The sequence below is a fragment of the Phoxinus phoxinus genome (genome assembly GCF_949152265.1).
Source record: "Phoxinus phoxinus genome assembly, chromosome: 13".
NCBI lineage: Eukaryota > Metazoa > Chordata > Actinopteri > Cypriniformes > Leuciscidae > Phoxinus > Phoxinus phoxinus.
The window spans coordinates 717,179-738,913 of record NC_136888.1 but is presented as its reverse complement, the minus strand read 5'-3'; the positions used below and the strand labels follow the sequence as shown (position 1 = coordinate 738,913).

The window sequence follows — 21,735 nt, the reverse complement described above, 5'->3', positions numbered from 1 at the left end:
ATCTCAAACAATGTCATATTTGATTTATAAATGTCACAATTGAGCGAATTACACTTAATGACATTTGTCATAAACATGCATAAAACCTCCTTCATATTAATGGCATGTGTTATGTCATGATTATGAAGGTGTCATGTCAGTCTTATGCACACCCCTTCAAGTAAAGTGTTACCCTTTAGGTAGCCGTAACGAACAAACGAACAAACAAACAACGTTACAAACATGTTTTGGGAACATGTCCCTTATGTTTTGTATTGAAGGGAAAAAAAAAATTAGCCTATACATGTAATTTTAGGGAAGAAATAAAATAATACAGACATAGGCCCAATTGAAATGCAGGACACTGAGCAATTGAGCTCCCAATTTCGGGACTGGTGGTCACCCTAAAGTGCACTGATAATCATTTATAATAAAGGCTGCAATATTCCATAAAAAAAGAAAGAAAGAAAAGATTGGTCCATTTTGATTTCCTGGTGACTTTAGGGATGTTTAGTGTATCTAAGTGGCTTTAAAAACTGACTTTCCTCAGATAACGTCGGTCAGGTGAAGAACATCACTGAGTGGATCATGTCAATACTGTCAGTCATCTGGACTCGCGCGGCACGTCAGGAGCGGGATCAGGAATGTGCGGCGGAGGGATCTGTGTTGCGCGCGCAGGCCGCGTCCGCTCTTCCGCCCAGTTTTCCTATGTGATTCGCCTGTGCTGAAAATGGAGTTCGCGTAAAGCAGATCCTCAAAGTTCCCATGAAGAATCGCAGTCATTCGGCACGTTCCTGTGACACTTTCTGTTCCGACCCGAGACTTTCGCTCAGCTCCAGCCTTCCCCTGCGCGTCGAGGAAGCGTACACGAGACAGGGGTCGGTTCACCGCTGAAACACTGGAGTTGTCTATGGTCGGTTCGTGTGGATTTTCCAAACTCGCTTTCGCTGGGATTTAGGGATTTTTGTCCGACCAGGATGAGGAAGACTCCGATGGTTTCGCCTCAGGATGTGATTTATAGTGCAGATGGATCTAAGTGTTGCTTTCATTGCTTTCACACACCATTCCCGATCTGAATCCGCTGTTTCGGCGTCTCGTGCAGCATGACCGACTGCAGATCGGGGCGCTTTCTGTCAATAATGGCCTTTCGTGGCGATTTCACGGAGAAAATGGAGATATTTGCACCTTATTTCCCCGCCTTGAGTGCGAACTCGATGATATTTCCAGGATTTCAATCCCCGTGAGAAAAAATGAGCGAAGAATCAAATCCAAACAACGAGTAAGTGTGTGTACACACACACACACACACACACACACACACACACACACGCATAACACTGAATATGGATCTGGATATGTCTGTTATTTCCTTTGCTGAGTATATCTCGTGTATATAGACACATATTATAAAGACATCTGATTGTTTCTAAACTCAAGATGTCCGATCATATATCGAGAACTTTAAAATCATAACACATTTATTACCTTTGGAACAATACAAAGCTTTGATGTGGCAGTTTATGACCAACACGACCTATTGGCGAGGTGTCAATAGCGTTATTCAGTCTCAAATGAAAACACTTGGGCCTATTTGGAAATAAATATGATGTTAAGGTTATAATGTGTTTGTAGATGAACTCCGCACAGGTTCCGGGGTCTCTGAGAGCTGCTCGTGTGATCTGTGTTCATATCGAGCGCTTTATATGTTAGTGATGTGTTTAATGTTATTTACTGCAGTGTCAGGCCGCGTCTCAAACCCTAGTGAGTGCCCTATCCAGGCAGCAGACTCGCGCTTGACAGGCGCGTGGCGCGCGTGCACAGTGCAGGGCGCGCGAGCGGGATTGACACGCGGCCTCAGAGAGCAGGGCGCCATGTTTTTCTCAATCATCGCAGACCTCATTCATAAAAATGTCCAAAACACGAGACTTGTCAACGGACGCAGTGCGACTAATCTGCTGTACATTGTTCGCTGTGTTCACGTTTATGAGTCACTTCCGTGATGTGCCCTTCTGAAGCTCAGCGCGCGAGAGACAGAGCTGCCTTGATCACGTGACCCGCCTCCATTCATAAAGAACCCGCGTGCCCATTCACACACACACACACACACACACACACGATGGCAGTTTTCACAACGATGTTTGGCATTAAAAGTAATGGCACCAAACGCAAGTGGAAATATCACATTTACTTTTTCTATGTAGACCCATTTTTATTAGTATATTTAAGAAATGAATGCTTACAAAACGCGTTTATTTATTTACGTTCATATAATCACTGTATATTCACACATAATATAATATAATCGCGATATATGCATTATGCACACTGCGTGTCACATGATCTGTCACGATTGTAAAGGAATGCTGGTTTCCTTTTGTGTATAAATTATTCTATATATATATATATATATATTTTAATTTTTTTTCCCAATGTGACAAATCACACATTTTGTCCTTTTCGTCACTGCACTAGTTTGGCCGTGTCATCTTCCATGTTCATGATCAGGATATAATAACCAGTGCTGAACATATTTTGCCTAAAACTTAATTTAATACATAAACAATAATTGATCAGGTGACTAGGAGTCAGACTTGGTAACACATTAAAATAAAATAAAAAATAGTTTGTTAACATTATTTAATGCATTAGTTAACATGAACTAACAATGAGCAATATATTTTTATAGAAACTTTTATGTAATCAAATATACTATTTTTTTTCTTTTTTGTAAAATATGTATTTTACAAAATATTTTTTACTATAAAATCAAAGCCATATATCTAACCAAGTTGTGTTCCAAATGTGAAGTTGATTTCACAAAAATTGAAGTTCCCATGAGATTCTGATTAGCCGTAATACCAAATATAGCCACCGGGTAATATACATTCCATTGAATTTAATTGTATGGAATCTGCCATAACAAATTAATACATTTCTGTCCAAATATAATTTCTGTCACAAAATATGGAACCTTGAGACTCTGACAATATGTGTTTTGATCATAAATTATGAAATGTCGATGCCCAAAAGGGGAGGAGCCCGATAAAATAATTTAGAGTACCGTTTCTATGGTAACGCAACTTCCAATGTCAAATCTGAATCTTGAGTTCGTAGGCTTTCGAATGATAGCCTGTATAATTTGTCAACATTAGATCAGGTGAAGGATAGGATATAATTGTTTTAAACATGCAGTGGCAGTAACAGATTCATCTCTTGGTCCTGTTTTATACCCTAATCAGCCAATCGGACTCAGGAGTCACAACTCATAAAATACACTTTTTCAAAAAATATTTTGGATATGTTTTACTTAAGTCCAGATGATATAGACAATTACATGGAGTAATTTGTTGCTTATCATTTTCCACTCTTGCCTGTTTAAGGGTTAAACTACAGCGTTCTGTGTAGAATATCTTCTAAATGTGAAGTGTGTTGTGTTGGAGCGCACGAGCGAGATCATCTCACCGCTCTCATACTGTCCACCAGTGGTGCGCGGGTTGATCCAAAATGAGCGGTCACCCGCGGTTACGAGTCATCCAAAAATATTTTTAATGATATTCGGGTCGCGGTCGGTCGGGTCGTTTGAAATAAAGAAGCCAATTAAACCTTTGTAATTTATATAGTACTAGGCATGTGCCGGTATCACTTTTTCATGCTGCGATTAATTGAGAGAGCATTTATCACGGTATACGGTATTATCACGATATTGTAATTTTACAAGAGAAACAGGTTAAAAAAAGAAACAAACTTCAGTTTTGTCCTTTTAGTAACTTTAATAACTTTTTAATGAACTAAAAGTAACTCAAACATTTAAATACAAATAAATATAAATAAAACAATATAAAATATAAAAGTAAACTGAACAATTATATCAAAATGAATAATGTGCAAACTGCAAAAGAACAACATTTGCAAAAACACACACAAAAAAAACACTATAAAGTTGTGTCGGGCTTCCTGGCATATTTACTCAAGATTAAAGTGCAAAAATGTGAGCATGTTCACTTTACAAGAGAAACAGGATAAAAACAGTAAACTTCAGTTTTGTCCTTTTTAATGAACTAAAATTACCTCAAACATTTAAAAACAAATAAATATAAGTAAAACAATATAAAATATATAAGTAAACTGAACAATTATTTCAAAATGAATAATGTGCAAACTGCAAAAGAACAACATTTGCAAAAACAGAACGATACACAACTATAAAGTTGTGTTGGGCTACCTGGCATATTTTACTCTTCAAGATTAAAGTGCAAAAATGTGAGCATGTTCACTTTTTCTGGCTTGAGCTTTGAACGCTGAGGTGAGAGGATATGTCCACTGGCACTAAATACCCTTTCAGAAGGAACACTTGTTGCAGGAATGCAGAGAAATTTCTCAGCCAAGGTAGCAAGATGAGGCAGTTCTTCAGCATGTAAACTCCACCACTGTAATGGATCTGCCTCTGATTTTATTAGTGGCAGAGAAAGATACACTTTTATTTCAGCTTCAGTCTTTGACTTAATGCTGCTGCCTTCAACCTCCTGCTCATCTGCTCTCTGCTGCCTTGTGGAGGTGATTTTGTTGAGAAGGGTGGCCAAGCTTTGCTGCTGTTTTTCAGAGGTAGGTGGGGGGGTGTGAGTTGTGCTGCTTTGCTCTGAATGGGCAGCTCCCTCACTCAGCGTTGTCATCTCTGCCAGTTTTGAGGATTCCTCGATACAGCAGTTGACCGTGGCATCAAGGTCATCAGCAAAGCTTCCCTTAAACCGGGGATCAACAAAGCTTGTCAAGTCCATCACCTTCTTTGCATCGACACTGTACCTGGATTCAAGATCTGACTTCATTACCCTCTTCAGGTCTATGGTGAGGGCACTGTCTTCATTTTTTACCTCAAGAACGTCTGAGATGATGTGACCTAGCACCGGCCTCAGGGCTGACAGACTCACTCTGCTCTCTGAAGCCAAAGCATCAGTAAAATCACCGAGCGGTTGAAGGATTTGCAAGACTTGCTCAATGACTGCAATATCTGCATCCTTTGGCATCAAATGCCACGCGCCTCTCTCGGTTGCCAGTACAGCACAGACTGCCTGCTGCTGTTCAATAAACCTCTGAAGCATTTTCTGTGTTGATCCCCATCTAGTGACTACATCATGGATGAGTGACCTCTGAGGGACATTTAAGGCCTCTTGTTTATTTCTAAGCTCTCTTCTTCTCTTCCAGCTTCTTGAAAATCCCTGCACCAAATGTCGACAGCTTCGGACAGCTGTGTCCACCCTCTGGATTTTCAGAGCTTTAGAAATGGCCAGATTCAAGTTGTGGCCAAAACACCCAAAACCACTGGCCGGGAAAGGTGGTGGTGTCAGTCTCGAATGCCCTTTTCATGTTTGAAGCATTATCAGTTGTAATACTGACAAGAGACTCCTTTTTGATGCCCCACTCCTGCAACATGTTATCAAAAAATTCACTGATATTGGCAGCAGTGTGGTCTTCTGGAAAGAACTGTGTTTCCAGGCAGTTTGATTGAAGTTTCCAATCTGAATTACTTCATACCTCTGATAATATAAATAAAACATGCTGTTCAGACAGAGAATACAAGCAAAGTACATTTTCGTTTTTTATTTGTTAGATTAAAAATAATCCAAATTCCAACTTTTAACTAAATGCTTCTGTCATTCAATACTAGATTTTAGTAATGGAAAACACATGAGCTTAAGCTTGTACTCTCTTGTAAACATCTATAAACATCATTTACTCACACAGTCACACTGTGTGGAAATGTATGATTGTGTTTATTTTATTATTATTATTATTCTGCCTAACTTCCATTATTAATTACATAACTTTTAGCTGAATATTGCATTTTTGTTGATAAAATACGAGACGCAAACGTAAGTGTTACAAGTGGAGTTCATGCTAACTCTTAACTCTTCATATACAGCAAATGGAAATAAGTTAACGTAACTTTGCCATCCTGTCTTTCAAATAGTTGTTTTATCAACATGAGAAATAAAGTGTCTTACCTTTATCTCCCTGAATTGCAGTGGATGGTTGTCACGAAGATGAGCGAACATGTTAGACGTGTTCCCTTGTTTTGCAGCCACTTTTCGCCCACATGTCTTACACAAAGGGAAACTGTCTTCGATCAGCAATCCCTCTGCATTTTTTTGGAACCCAAAATACTTCCATACATCTGACTTTACCCTTTTTGAAGGGGGATAAATTGTCGGTAGCGTTCCTCCTTCCGCCATTCTTCTTCTTCGTGTGAGAATTTGAATGCGGCGTCAGTTGCCGTGGCGCGCGCGCACTGCGTGCAGTGTGATTCAACATGTGATGTGACGTGAACACTGTTTACATCCGGGTGCGCTCACGTGTTCTGCGCAGCATATACGCAGTGTTTGTTCAAGCGGTTGATGGAAAATAAGCTATAATTCACGTTCTAAAAATAAAAATTCGGATCTATTATTTTTTACGGTATTTTGAAGTGCCCACGATAACAATATCGTGTATATTCATTATCGTGATTTATCGAATTACCGAAAATCGTCACATGTCTATATAGTACTAGACACAATGTTCTATGAAATACACAGGCCTATGAGCACGAGCTCCGTCTGCAGAGATGACAGTGGGAAATCCGTATTTACCTTTTGAATGTTGAGCGCGTTATTAACTTTTGAATAAAAGCTGACGCGGGACAAAATGCCCGATTTCCCAGCACGTTGAACTGAGCAATGCCATTGTGCCATTTTAATAGGCTACTTTTAAATGCATATAGCTCAGTAATGTCAGTTTATGTAGGCTATTTGCTGAGAGGGGGCGGGGGGGATTTTTGTTGGGAAAGTCGAAGGAGAGACGCACACTTCGATTAGACTGTATAAACACATGCAGCATCTTAATTGTTAAGAAAATGAAACGAAATAAATTAATAAATCAAGCCTTTATTACAAAACACTAGGCTATCAACTAGCATTCAGAAAAATGCGCACCCCTAGTTCCTCCGTCTATGGCCCATGACGCTACGATGAGCATTTACTAGATACTTTTAAAAAACGCGGGTCAGGAAGTGGGTCGGGTACAATATTTTCTTTCTTTTTTTTTGCGGTCCGAGCTGCGGGCGGGTTAGTTGAAAACGTCGGTCGGGTGCGGGTTGTTTATACATTGACCCGCGCATCACTGCTGTCCACCCAACCGTGAGCGTCTCTGCGGGTGTTGAGGAGAGCTGGAGAACGAGACTGCGCTTCACATGAGGAACACACACCAGAGAACACATGAGGAACACACACCAGAGAACACATGAGGAACACACACCAGAGAACACATGAGGAACACACACCAGAGGACACATGAGGAACACACACCAGAGAACACATGAGGAACACACACCAGAGAACACATGAGGAACACACACCAGAGAACACATGAGGAACACACTCCAGAGAACACATGAGGAACACACACCAGAGGACACATGAGGAACACACACACCAGAGAACACATGAGGAACACACACCAGAGAACACATGAGGAACACACACACCAGAGAACACATGAGGAACACACACCAGAGAACACATGAGGAACACACACACCAGAGAACACATGAGGAACACACACACCAGAGAACACATGAGGAACACACACACCAGAGAACACATGAGGAACACACACACCAGAGAACACATGAGGAACACACACCAGAGGACACATGAGGAACACACACCAGAGAACACATGAGGAACACACACACCAGAGAACACATGAGGAACACACACCAGAGAACACATGAGGAACACACTCCAGAGAACACATGAGGAACACACACCAGAGAACACATGAGGAACACACACCAGAGAAAACATGAGGAACACACTCCAGAGAACACATGAGGAACACACTCCAGAGAACACATGAGGAACACACACCAGAGAACACATGAGGAACACACTCCAGAGAACACATGAGGAACACACTCCAGAGAACACATGAGGAACACACTCCAGAGAACACATGAGGAACACACGCCAGAGGACACATGAGGAACACACACCAGAGAACACATGAGGAACACACTCCAGAGAACACATGAGGAACACACACCAGAGGACACATGAGGAACACACTCCAGAGAACACATGAGGAACACACACCAGAGAACACATGAGGAACACACTCCAGAGAACACATGAGGAACACACTCCAGAGAACACATGAGGAACACACACCAGAGGACACATGAGGAACACACTCCAGAGAACACATGAGGAACACACACCAGAGAACACATGAGGAACACACACCAGAGGACACATGAGGAACACACTCCAGAGAACACATGAGGAACACACACCAGAGAACACATGAGGAACACACTCCAGAGGACACATGAGGAACACACTCCAGAGAACACATGAGGAACACACACCAGAGAACACATGAGGAACACACACACCAGAGAACACATGAGGAACACACACCAGAGAACACATGAGGAACACACTCCAGAGAACACATGAGGAACACACACCAGAGAACACATGAGGAACACACTCCAGAGAACACATGAGGAACACACACCAGAGAACACATGAGGAACACACACCAGAGAAAACATGAGGAACACACTCCAGAGAACACATGAGGAACACACTCCAGAGAACACATGAGGAACACACACCAGAGAACACATGAGGAACACACTCCAGAGAACACATGAGGAACACACTCCAGAGAACACATGAGGAACACACGCCAGAGGACACATGAGGAACACACACCAGAGAACACATGAGGAACACACTCCAGAGAACACATGAGGAACACACACCAGAGGACACATGAGGAACACACTCCAGAGAACACATGAGGAACACACACCAGAGAACACATGAGGAACACACTCCAGAGAACACATGAGGAACACACTCCAGAGAACACATGAGGAACACACACCAGAGGACACATGAGGAACACACTCCAGAGAACACATGAGGAACACACACCAGAGAACACATGAGGAACACACACCAGAGGACACATGAGGAACACACTCCAGAGAACACATGAGGAACACACACCAGAGAACACATGAGGAACACACTCCAGAGGACACATGAGGAACACACTCCAGAGAACACATGAGGAACACACACCAGAGAACACATGAGGAACACACACCAGAGAACACATGAGGAACACACTCCAGAGAACACATGAGGAACACACACCAGAGGACACATGAGGAACACACTCCAGAGAACACATGAGGAACACACACCAGAGAACACATGAGGAACACACTCCAGAGAACACATGAGGAACACACTCCAGAGAACACATGAGGAACACACACCAGAGAACACATGAGGAACACACACCAGAGAACACATGAGGAACACACTCCAGAGAACACATGAGGAACACACGCCAGAGAACACATGAGGAACACACACCAGAGGACACATGAGGAACACACTCCAGAGAACACATGAGGAACACACTCCAGAGAACACATGAGGAACACACACCAGAGGACACATGAGGAACACACTCCAGAGAACACATGAGGAACACACTCCAGAGAACACATGAGGAACACACTCCAGAGAACACATGAGGAACACACACCAGAGGACACATGAGGAACACACTCCAGAGAACACATGAGGAACACACACCAGAGAACACATGAGGAACACACACCAGAGGACACATGAGGAACACACTCCAGAGAACACATGAGGAACACACTCCAGAGAACACATGAGGAACACACACCAGAGAACACATGAGGAACACACACCAGAGAACACATGAGGAACACACACCAGAGAACACATGAGGAACACACACCAGAGAACACATGAGGAACACACTCCAGAGAACACATGTGGAACACACACCAGAGAACACATGAGGAACACACACCAGAGAACACATGAGGAACACACACCAGAGAACACATGAGGAACACACACCAGAGAACACATGAGGAACACACACCAGAGAACACATGAGGAACACACACCAGAGGACACATGAGGAACACACACCAGAGAACACATGAGGAACACACACCAGAGAACACATGAGGAACACACACCAGAGAACACATGAGGAACACACACCAGAGAACACATGAGGAACACACACCAGAGAACACATGAGGAACACACACCAGAGAACGCATGAGGAACACACACCAGAGAACGCATGAGGAACACACACCAGAGAACGCATGAGGAACACACACCAGAGAACACATGAGGAACACACTCCAGAGAACACATGAGGAACACACACCAGAGGACACATGAGGAACACACTCCAGAGGACACATGAGGAACACACTCCAGAGAACGCATGAGGAACACACACCAGAGAACGCATGAGGAACACACACCAGAGAACGCATGAGGAACACACACCAGAGAACACATGAGGAACACACTCCAGAGAACACATGAGGAACACACACCAGAGAACACATGAGGAACACACACCAGAGGACACATGAGGAACACACTCCAGAGAACACATGAGGAACACACTCCAGAGAACACATGAGGAACACACACCAGAGAACGCATGAGGAACACACACCAGAGAACACATGAGGAACACACACCAGAGAACGCATGAGGAACACACACCAGAGGACACATGAGGAACACACTCCAGAGGACACATGAGGAACACACACCAGAGAACGCATGAGGAACACACACCAGAGAACGCATGAGGAACACACACCAGAGAACGCATGAGGAACACACACCAGAGAACACATGAGGAACACACTCCAGAGAACACATGAGGAACACACACCAGAGAACACATGAGGAACACACACCAGAGGACACATGAGGAACACACTCCAGAGAACACATGAGGAACACACTCCAGAGAACACATGAGGAACACACACCAGAGAACACATGAGGAACACACACCAGAGGACACATGAGGAACACACACCAGAGGACACATGAGGAACACACACCAGAGGACACATGAGGAACACACACCAGAGAACACATGAGGAACACACACCAGAGGACACATGAGGAACACACACCAGAGGACACATGAGGAACACACTCCAGAGAACACATGAGGAACACACACTCCAGAGAACACATGAGGAACACACTCCAGAGAACACATGAGGAACACACACCAGAGGACACATGAGGAACACACTCCAGAGGACACATGAGGAACACACTCCAGAGAACACATGAGGAACACACACCAGAGAACACATGAGGAACACACACCAGAGGACACATGAGGAACACACTCCAGAGGACACATGAGGAACACACTCCAGAGAACACGAGGAACACACACTCCAGAGAACACATGAGGAACACACACTCCAGAGAACACATGAGGAACACACACCAGAGGACACATGAGGAACACACACCAGAGGACACATGAGGAACACACTCCAGAGGACACATGAGGAACACACTCCAGAGGACACATGAGGAACACACTCCAGAGAACACATGAGGAACACACACCAGAGGACACATGAGGAACACACTCCAGAGAACACATGAGGAACACACACCAGAGAACACATGAGGAACACACACCAGAGAACACATGAGGAACACACACCAGAGAACACATGAGGAACACACACTCCAGAGAACACATGAGGAACACACACCAGAGGACACATGAGGAACACACTCCAGAGAACACATGAGGAACACACACCAGAGAACACATGAGGAACACACGCCAGAGAACACATGAGGAACACACGCCAGAGAACACATGAGGAACACACGCCAGAGAACACATGAGGAACACACTCCAGAGAACACATGAGGAACACACTCCAGAGAACACATGAGGAACACACACCAGAGAACACATGAGGAACACACACCAGAGAACACATGAGGAACACACACCAGAGAACACATGAGGAACACACACCAGAGAACACATGAGGAACACACACCAGAGGACACATGAGGAACACACGCCAGAGAACACATGAGGAACACACGCCAGAGAACACATGAGGAACACACGCCAGAGAACACATGAGGAACACACGCCAGAGAACACATGAGGAACACACTCCAGAGAACACATGAGGAACACACGCCAGAGAACACATGAGGAACACACGCCAGAGAACACATGAGGAACACACGCCAGAGAACACATGAGGAACACACTCCAGAGAACACATGAGGAACACACTCCAGAGGACACATGAGGAACACACACCAGAGAACACATGAGGAACACACACCAGAGAACACATGAGGAACACACACCAGAGAACACATGAGGAACACACACCAGAGAACACATGAGGAACACACTCCAGAGGACACATGAGGAACACACACCAGAGGACACATGAGGAACACACACCAGAGAACACATGAGGAACACACACCAGAGGACACATGAGGAACACACACCAGAGAACACATGAGGAACACACACCAGAGAACACATGAGGAACACACACCAGAGGACACATGAGGAACACACTCCAGAGAACACATGAGGAACACACACCAGAGAACACATGAGGAACACACTCCAGAGAACACATGAGGAACACACTCCAGAGGACACATGAGGAACACACACCAGAGAACACATGAGGAACACACACCAGAGAACACATGAGGAACACACTCCAGAGAACACATGAGGAACACACACCAGAGAACACATGAGGAACACACACCAGAGGACACATGAGGAACACACACCAGAGAACACATGAGGAACACACACCAGAGGACACATGAGGAACACACACCAGAGGACACATGAGGAACACACACCAGAGGACACATGAGGAACACACACCAGAGAACACATGAGGAACACACACCAGAGAACACATGAGGAACACACTCCAGAGAACACATGAGGAACACACTCCAGAGAACACATGAGGAACACACTCCAGAGGACACATGAGGAACACACTCCAGAGGACACATGAGGAACACACTCCAGAGAACACATGAGGAACACACACCAGAGAACACATGAGGAACACACTCCAGAGAACACATGAGGAACACACTCCAGAGAACACATGAGGAACACACTCCAGAGAACACATGAGGAACACACTCCAGAGAACACATGAGGAACACACTCCAGAGAACACATGAGGAACACACACCAGAGAACACATGAGGAACACACACCAGAGGACACATGAGGAACACACACCAGAGAACACATGAGGAACACACACCAGAGGACACATGAGGAACACACACCAGAGGACACATGAGGAACACACACCAGAGAACACATGAGGAACACACACCAGAGGACACATGAGGAACACACTCCAGAGGACACATGAGGAACACACTCCAGAGAACACATGAGGAACACACACCAGAGAACACATGAGGAACACACACCAGAGGACACATGAGGAACACACACCAGAGGACACATGAGGAACACACACCAGAGAACACATGAGGAACACACACCAGAGGACACATGAGGAACACACTCCAGAGAACACATGAGGAACACACTCCAGAGAACACATGAGGAACACACACCAGAGAACACATGAGGAACACACTCCAGAGAACACATGAGGAACACACTCCAGAGAACACATGAGGAACACACTCCAGAGAACACATGAGGAACACACTCCAGAGAACACATGAGGAACACACTCCAGAGAACACATGAGGAACACACACCAGAGAACACATGAGGAACACACACCAGAGGACACATGAGGAACACACTCCAGAGAACACATGAGGAACACACACCAGAGAAAAACAGACTCTATCAATCGATCTACGAACCACCGATCCAAATGCGCTGGACCATAAGATTCTACACAGTTCAGCGCATTTGGATCGGCGGTTCGTAGTTCGACTGATAGAGTCTGTTTTTCAAAGATGGATTCTGCATGTATACGTGAAGTTGACTGTATGTATAAAATATCTTCTTATTAAACTGTCTGGACACTTACACAGTTCTCAATGCTTCGGTTTGCATGTAGGGACCCTCATTATGCTACCGTGTTAGTGTGGGGCTATTTTGAGCCTTGTTAGTGGTATTAACAAGCGATTTTTATTTGTCATTACTCCATGCCCCATATACTAGCGTTATACTAGCTTTATAGGCTAAACTGTTTTTAGAGATAAAACTATTTACATTCGATAATCATGAAAACAAATCTCAGATAACGGTTGACCAGGTAACAATGTGTAATTAGACCAAAGGTTCATTTTGCACCGGAGTTCTCCTTTAACTATAGACTGATTCTTTATGAATGCATTAAATGTGAAATATATAATGCTGTAATGGTCAACTATGCAGATGTGGGAAGAATGCGTAACTGCGTTCCCAGAAGCAGGCTGACCTCAGCAGAGAGGAGTTCACTGCATTCACACACTGCGAGTCGAGACGCTGGCTGCGAGAGTGAAGCGCTCACTTCTCTCTGACCAGCGCACACACAGTCTGTTGACTAGGACATAAAGCCTTATGGCACTTTCTATTTTAGTTTGTTTGACAGCAATGGTGCAAAACACAACATTAAAGACCTTTTATATTAAAGGGCCAGTTCAGCCAGAAATGTAAACTCTGTCAGTGATGACTCTCCTCATGTTCTTCCCCGTCAGACTCTCCATCATCTTCACAACACAAATTAATATTTCTTATTAAATCTGAGAGCTGTCTCACTCCTACATAGGCTTCTATTGTAATTGAAACTTGCCGGCCCAGAAAGTTATTAAAGACATTGTTAAAATAGTCCAAGTGACTACAGCGGCTCAACCTGAAGTTTATCAAGCGGCCAGAATACCTTTTGTGCGCAAAACCTCCCCAAAAATAAGGACTTTATTCAACTATTGATTTTCTTCTGTGTAACGTAGTGTTTTTTTGCGCACAAAGTATTCTTGAAGCACTGAACTCTGTTTGTGCCGGCACTGCTGATATTGTGGTGGGCCGCCACAAATAAATCAAGTATTGGAAACACTGTGAAGACATTTAATGTTACAAACTATTTTAATTTATTTATTTACAACTGCATGCTAACATACTCATACTATTAATGTTTTATATAGCGCCTTTCAAGATCCCACGGACACTTGACATAATATTGACAAATAACACAGATGTACATCAGGGAACAACAACGTGAACCGGCAGACACAAACATTATAAACAAATGAGTTTTGGGTTAAGTTTTACAGGTCTACTCTAGACTGAGTGAGGAGGTTTTGAAATGCTGAACATCCTACAAATTCCCAGAGCTCAATCTAAGAGTATGGGCAGGAACATAAGGGTGTATTAATTCTGTAAGATGAAGGTGCTAAACCATGGCAAGCCTTGGACAAGTGGAACTAGGACCAGTATTTTAAACTGGATGTGATGCATTATAGGGAAGCAGTGCAGTTGCTGAAGGATGGGAGGGATGCGAGCTAATTTATTTGTTAAATGTAAGGGCATGAGCATGAATAGTTGAACTATTAGCATGCGATTAAGGGCTTTAGTGGGTAGGCCACGAAACAGTTACAATAGTCCAGACGCGAGGTGATAAAAGCATGGATATCAGTTTCGGCATCTTTGAGATTTAGCAAAGGTCGTATACGGATAATGTTGCGAAGGTGGATAAACAGGATTTAACCAGCTGACTGATATGGGCTTCAAAGCATTATTGGAAATAAAATGGTACCCCAAGAATCCATATATTGGGGGATGGATGAACTATAACTCCGTCAGTATTATGAAGTCATGTTGGGAAAAGACAAGGGCTTTAGGGCCTTCTAACGTCTGAAGTTTTGAGCATCCATACTTTTGAGATCTTGTAGACGGGAAGAGTTGGAAGGGGGAGAAAAACAGTATGGGGCTGAAAGGCAAGATATAATTGTGTATTATTAGCATAACTATGGAAATTAAGACCATGATGGTGGATGATCTGGCCAGGAGGAAGCATGTACAGTAGATTAGAAATGGAAGTGGACCAAGAACGGATCCTTGAGGTACACCATGGGAAACCGTGACAGAGGGAGATCTGTTTATTATGCTAATAAATTGATGCCTGTCCAAGAGATGCTTAACCAGTAGCAGGTGTGAGAGAAGGCAGGAGGTGTTTAAGTGTGTAGGTATTGGATCAGAGGAGGAGAACCTCCAAGACATTGGATATAGTTTAATTATATAGTGAGATGTCGTCACCTGGACAAGAGGTCAACAGAGAGGAGGCAGTATAGATCAGTGATGAGTGTTTGTTTTTCAGGTTTCTGTAGAATATTGTAGATTGGATTTTGGGTTTCACAAGTGGGTGAGGAAAAACTAAAATCAATGAGTTTATGATCAGAGATGCCAACTTCGAGACCCTGGACACAAACGCTGTCAGTGCCAGCAGAGCAGGTTAGTCAAGGCAATGAGAATGTGTTGGAAGATCAATGTGCTGTATCAAAATAACCCAGTCCACACATGAGGTATAATATGAATCTAGGGGTGCACCGAAATTTCGGCCGAAAATGGCATTATCGGTTTCGGGCCGAAATATAAAAGCCAGCCGAAAATGTCAACCGAAAATGAATATCAACCGCGCCCCTCCCATCCACGTGCAAGCGCTTGGGTTTCACTCACGGTCGAGCTGTTTGCACTCGTCTGCAAAGATTGAGCATGTCAGCGGCATGGAAGAATTTTAAAGTTTCAGATGAGGACAACCAGCGCCGCCGCTCCCACCACGCGCATCATGCGTAGGACACCAAGAGCTGAGAGGGCACCAAAAAATTGCATAATGAAAAATCAATAATTATAATGCCGATATTATTTCAGTATAGAAATACAGACATCCCAAGTCTCCCGGAAGTTGCGGGAGTCTCCCGCATATTGATAGCGGCTCACTGATGCCCGCAAATTAGTTAAAATCTCCGGAATCTAGAGCGAGCGCGCCCGCGAGACAGAGACTGCTCCAAACCGTGTAGCGCGTACACGGCAGAGAGGGAGAGAGAGCAAGAGTGTGCCTCATGAAGCGCATGTAATATAAAATATATATAATATATAAAATATTTTAGGTTTTGTTATGTAACTGTTAGTGGTAATACAAGTTTGATGATTATTCTATTGGTTTGTGATTTTTCATTTCAGATCCATTAAAAATTAAGCAATATAAATAAATATATATTAAAGTTTTTAAAAGAAGCCATTTTCGGCTTCAGTTTCGGTTTTCGGCCAAGTGCATCCTAAATTTTCGGTATCGGTTTCGGCCCAGAATTTTCATTTCGGTGCATCACTATATGAATCGACATGAATGTTAGCCAGCATAATAATTAGGGCTGGGTATCAAGTTCGATACTGTTTAGGCACCGACTGAATTGCCTCGATACCATCGAGTATCACAAAAACTCTTGTCGTTCGGTACCAAATTTCTATACCTAAGGGGTTAATCTTGTCGACGTCAGTGCGCCAGTAAGCATGCAGCATGTGTGCATCAAGGGTAAACGCCAGTTCACGCCGGTTACCCCAGAGACGTGGCTCACGTGAGGCTGTAGTGTGTAAGCTTCTCAACCCCAATAGATGGAAAAGATGTGGAAAAGATCTAAAGTGTGTGTCTACACTTCACCAGGCTCAATGCCAACAGCGCGCGATGCAATATTTGCGACAAGAAAATTGCTGCCAAGACCAGCAACACAACATCTGATGAAGCACTCGCCAGCGCACGGAATAAACTTGAGCAGAAAGCTTATAAATGTCTAAATGAACCAATTTGAATCAAAAACAAATACTCTCTGATTATGTAATCCAAATGAAAGGTGTATTCACTATACTGCGAAGAGTCCACAACGCCAACTTCATCTTTGCAGCGAACACTGACTCAGAAAACACCAGTTTATTAATAAACAATTAAAATGTCTCCTTGCTATTTTTACAGTCATAATTATTAGGCTACTTTTGCTAGTGCTTTGCGGCAAGATTTACACGTGCGCTTAAGTGTGAGGCATATATTCCATATATTATCATTATCGACCCCCCCAAATGAGTCATTAAATCTGTTTTGTTTTTTTAAAGTCAACACTGAAAAAATAAAAGCAACGTTTTTCCAGTTATCAGAATCTATTTTGAACGATAACCAGCCCTAATAATAATATTGTGGTGTTGAGCACAAGCGAGAGTGAGTGAGATCCGAGAGAAAGCTGGCATGATGTTTAGGGGGTTTGTAGATCAGCAATGTCAAGAGTGGCGTGGGACCAGCAATTTAAAATGACAGATATTCGAAGCTTGTAACAATATGAAAGAAAATATTGGTGATCGAATAATTGTTCTTCATTACAGCTGCCTCTGCCAGGGAGAAGTGGTTTGGACAGATGGCAATATCCAGGGAGAGTCAGGAGCTTGAGCTCATTAAAGTCATTAGGTCATTGCCAGATTGAAGTGAGAAATGGTATTTCCCAGGTTTATTTCAATGATCATGTCATTCAGAAATATCTTTGCCAGCCAGGGAACGAGTGTTCAGGGGAGTTGTGTATAGGGCACATATAGTGTAGGAGTTCCCCTGCACTGAGAGTAAGCCCGTCTCTGGCCAGAGGTGCGAGAGAACATGAGACGCGGTGTCGTGATGCTTTATTATATTTGCCCAGATCAGGCATATAATCTGCTCTGATGGAGAGCAGGCATCGGCTCGGGAGTCTGATGAACACACTGCGGACATCAAGCAATCCAGGGAGTCTTACTGTGCCTTCACACCAAACACGGATAGAGCGTCAAATTCGCGCCTAGTTTGCCGCTTGAACATTTTGAATGCATTCGCACGTCCAAAGCGGAATGGAAAAGAAGCGGATTTCGAAATCCGCTTCTTCTGGGAGAGGCAAGTGCTAGGCGGTGATCTGTTTGCAAGACCAGATATGAATAGGACCAGCGGTCTCATGACCAAGAGTTTATTAATGATAAAAAACATTAGCCTTACATAATTCCAGATGAACAGCACTCACAGATAACAAGCCACACTAGACGACAACACCATGTTAGCCAGGCTACGTGGGGTAGTGAGCGGGTACGACCGACGAACGGCGGTCTAAAACTCGAGTAGAACCTCGATCACTGGTGATGTGGCGTGGTCAGACCCGCAGATAGGCCGAGGGCTCGCAGGAGTGAAGACGCGCCGCGCCACGCTAGCCGAGTCCGGAGAGGTGTATAGTAGCTCAAAAGGGAAATATGAATAAATATAGCTGCAAGCAGCCATTGCGGGGCCAAGCGCAAAAGCAGACGACGAGATATGCCCACATGGCTGAAAGTGTGAGACAAACTGCAGCAAGGAGCAATTAAATACATTTGAAGATGAATTTTGGCAAAATGGTTGAAAAATCACATACAATAACTAAAAAATATGATTATCACTTTCGACCAATAGGTGGCGCAGTTACGAAACTGATGTGATGTGGTCAGAGTGAAGTGACAATGACACATACAAAGTTTGGTGTCAATATGTCAAGGCATTGCAGATATAAAGCCTGAATAGTCATTTTGGCATCATGCCTCAACTTTGCCACTGCGGTATACGAAAACGGTTTCGTCTATCGACACGAAATCCATAACTTTTACTCCGCACGGTCTGGAGATGACACGATCCGATTTTGGTTAAAATCGGACGTTCGGTCTAGGAGGAGTTCGAAAAAGTAGGTTTTAAAACAAAATAAAGATGGCGGACAGGAAGTTTGACTGACTATGGCGAAATTGGTATCTATGTTTTCAGCACAACCCAAGGAATCTATTGAGATCAGTGTCATTACTATAGGCAAATTTATTCAAAAGTTATTAGCATTTTTGGAAATTTCATTATAACTTTTGACCAAAAGGTGGCGCTGTCTCATAATCTTTTGAGTACCTTTAGGGCCTTGTACTGATGACCCATACTGAGTTTCGTAACGATGCGTTTATGCGTTCATAAAATACAGCATTTTAGCACATAATTCAAAATGGCCGACAGCCAAAATGGCCGATATGGGAAAATTGGATATCAGTCAATTGGATATTTGGACAAACCGTTCAGAAGTTATAAGCAAAAACATAAATTCTTCATATCTCCGGACCAGTAGGTGGCGCTGCGCCGAAACACAGCATGTAGCCTCAGGTCATGCTTGTGATGACATGTACCAAATTTGGTCTGAATCCGATAAAACGTTGTGGAAAAACAGCCTTACGTCTGTTTTCGCAAGCGCAACGTAAAATTAATTACGTTAATTAGTTACTGCTAAGTTAACTTCCGAAATTAAAGTAATTAAATGTAAAATAACACAGGATGGTCTTCATTGTAAAAATTAAATGCAGATTAACGCTTACAAAAGTTATTCAGCCACGAGCAGAGAGTGATCTTTGTCTCTAGTTCTGTGTAGTATAGTACAGTGTTATGCTGCTGTCCCTTTAAGAGCTTACGCACGGATCCAGTGCACTGTTGCACAACGTGCGTTATCTTTCTCAACTACAATTAGGCTCCAAAACTGGCCGTGTTTAACTGAATACTCGCCAAGACGGGCATTTAACATAATTTAGTATATTGACCTTTTAAGCGAGGTCAGCCACTCGATAGGGTACTTGCGACTCACAAGCGGTTTAAAACTGAAGCCGCCTTTCCACAATATCTGACGTTTGCATTTTATTACTGACTGTTCACTTGTTGTTAATAATGTTTGAACTTTATCAGTTAGGCTAGAAGTTTTTGATGTGGTGTCGAAGAAATTCAAGTGAGCTTAGTAATAAATGAAAAGCAAAGCTATTTTTTGCTGATCCGAAAACATTATCCGATCCGTGGCTAAAAAAAACGTAAATGATCTGAACCGTGAATTTTGTGATCCGTGTCACCACTGTTTGATCTCCTTTTACGACTCTGGACGGTTCTGTGAGGTTCACGTGAGTATCAACAGGATATTATAGGCCATGTCCACACACTAAAACGTTTGAAAACGTATATTTTTCTCTCCGGTTTGGCCTTCCGTCCACACTGAGACGGCGTTTTTATTAATGAAAATGAGGCTTTGTTGAAAACGCAGTCCAAAGTGGACATTTGAAAACTCAGTTTGCACGTTGTAGTGTGGACTGTGAAACCCCCCGCGAGTCCCCCGAATTGCGCGATAACTTAATTATTAATTTTTCCATCTGAATCATATCAGTAATCTTTTGTGGGGTTTTACACACGCGCAGTAAAGGTGAATTTAGCGTTTTTCAAAAGTTTCTCATCCACACTGAAACGTCAGAAAACGCTAGCGTGGACGGAGAGCGTTTATAAACGAAAACGTCGTTTTCAAATGTCTCCGGATTAATGTAGACGTAGCCATAGTGTCACTGCCACTGAAGCTGTAGGCTAATGCGGTCACATTCTCAGCCAGACAAACTAGTCGGCTACTGTATTTCAGGCCCTGTTTACACGAGAACGCTCGCGGGTGAAAACGTACAAATATTTTATCGGATGTGCCTAACACGGCGACTGCGTTTTTTGGGGCTTAAAAACGCAAAAAAGTGAAGCCACCCTCCAGAGTGGAGATCTTAAAAGCGCTCCACCGTCGCGTTCCCGTCTAAAGGGTAAAAACGCAAAAGTCTGCTAGACAGTGAAGTACGCGTACACGTTTACGTCACAGGCATGCGCCAGTTCAGGAAAATAACAAAACATTATCAAACTAAAATATAGCATTCATTTCATTGACAAAAAAAAAATCTGTCATTTTTGAGCGACAGGTGAAGAGCAGCGAGGGTTAAAGCAGCGGCTTTACCGTATTAAACATGACAAACTGT

At 43.4% G+C, this 21,735-nt stretch overlaps 1 protein-coding gene across 1 annotated transcript in view; it reads left to right on the top strand.

The window, feature by feature from the left end:
- Window positions 1–223: 223 nt before the first annotated feature.
- The window catches only part of spred1 (sprouty related EVH1 domain containing 1), a 42,273-nt gene continuing 20,761 nt past the window's right edge, over window positions 224–21,735 (top strand). The window contains exon 1 of the mRNA XM_079632881.1: window positions 224–1,258. Within this exon, the coding sequence (XP_079489007.1) occupies window positions 1,230–1,258 (29 nt within the window). The 5' untranslated portion in view covers window positions 224–1,229. The remainder of the gene's footprint in view (window positions 1,259–21,735) is intronic.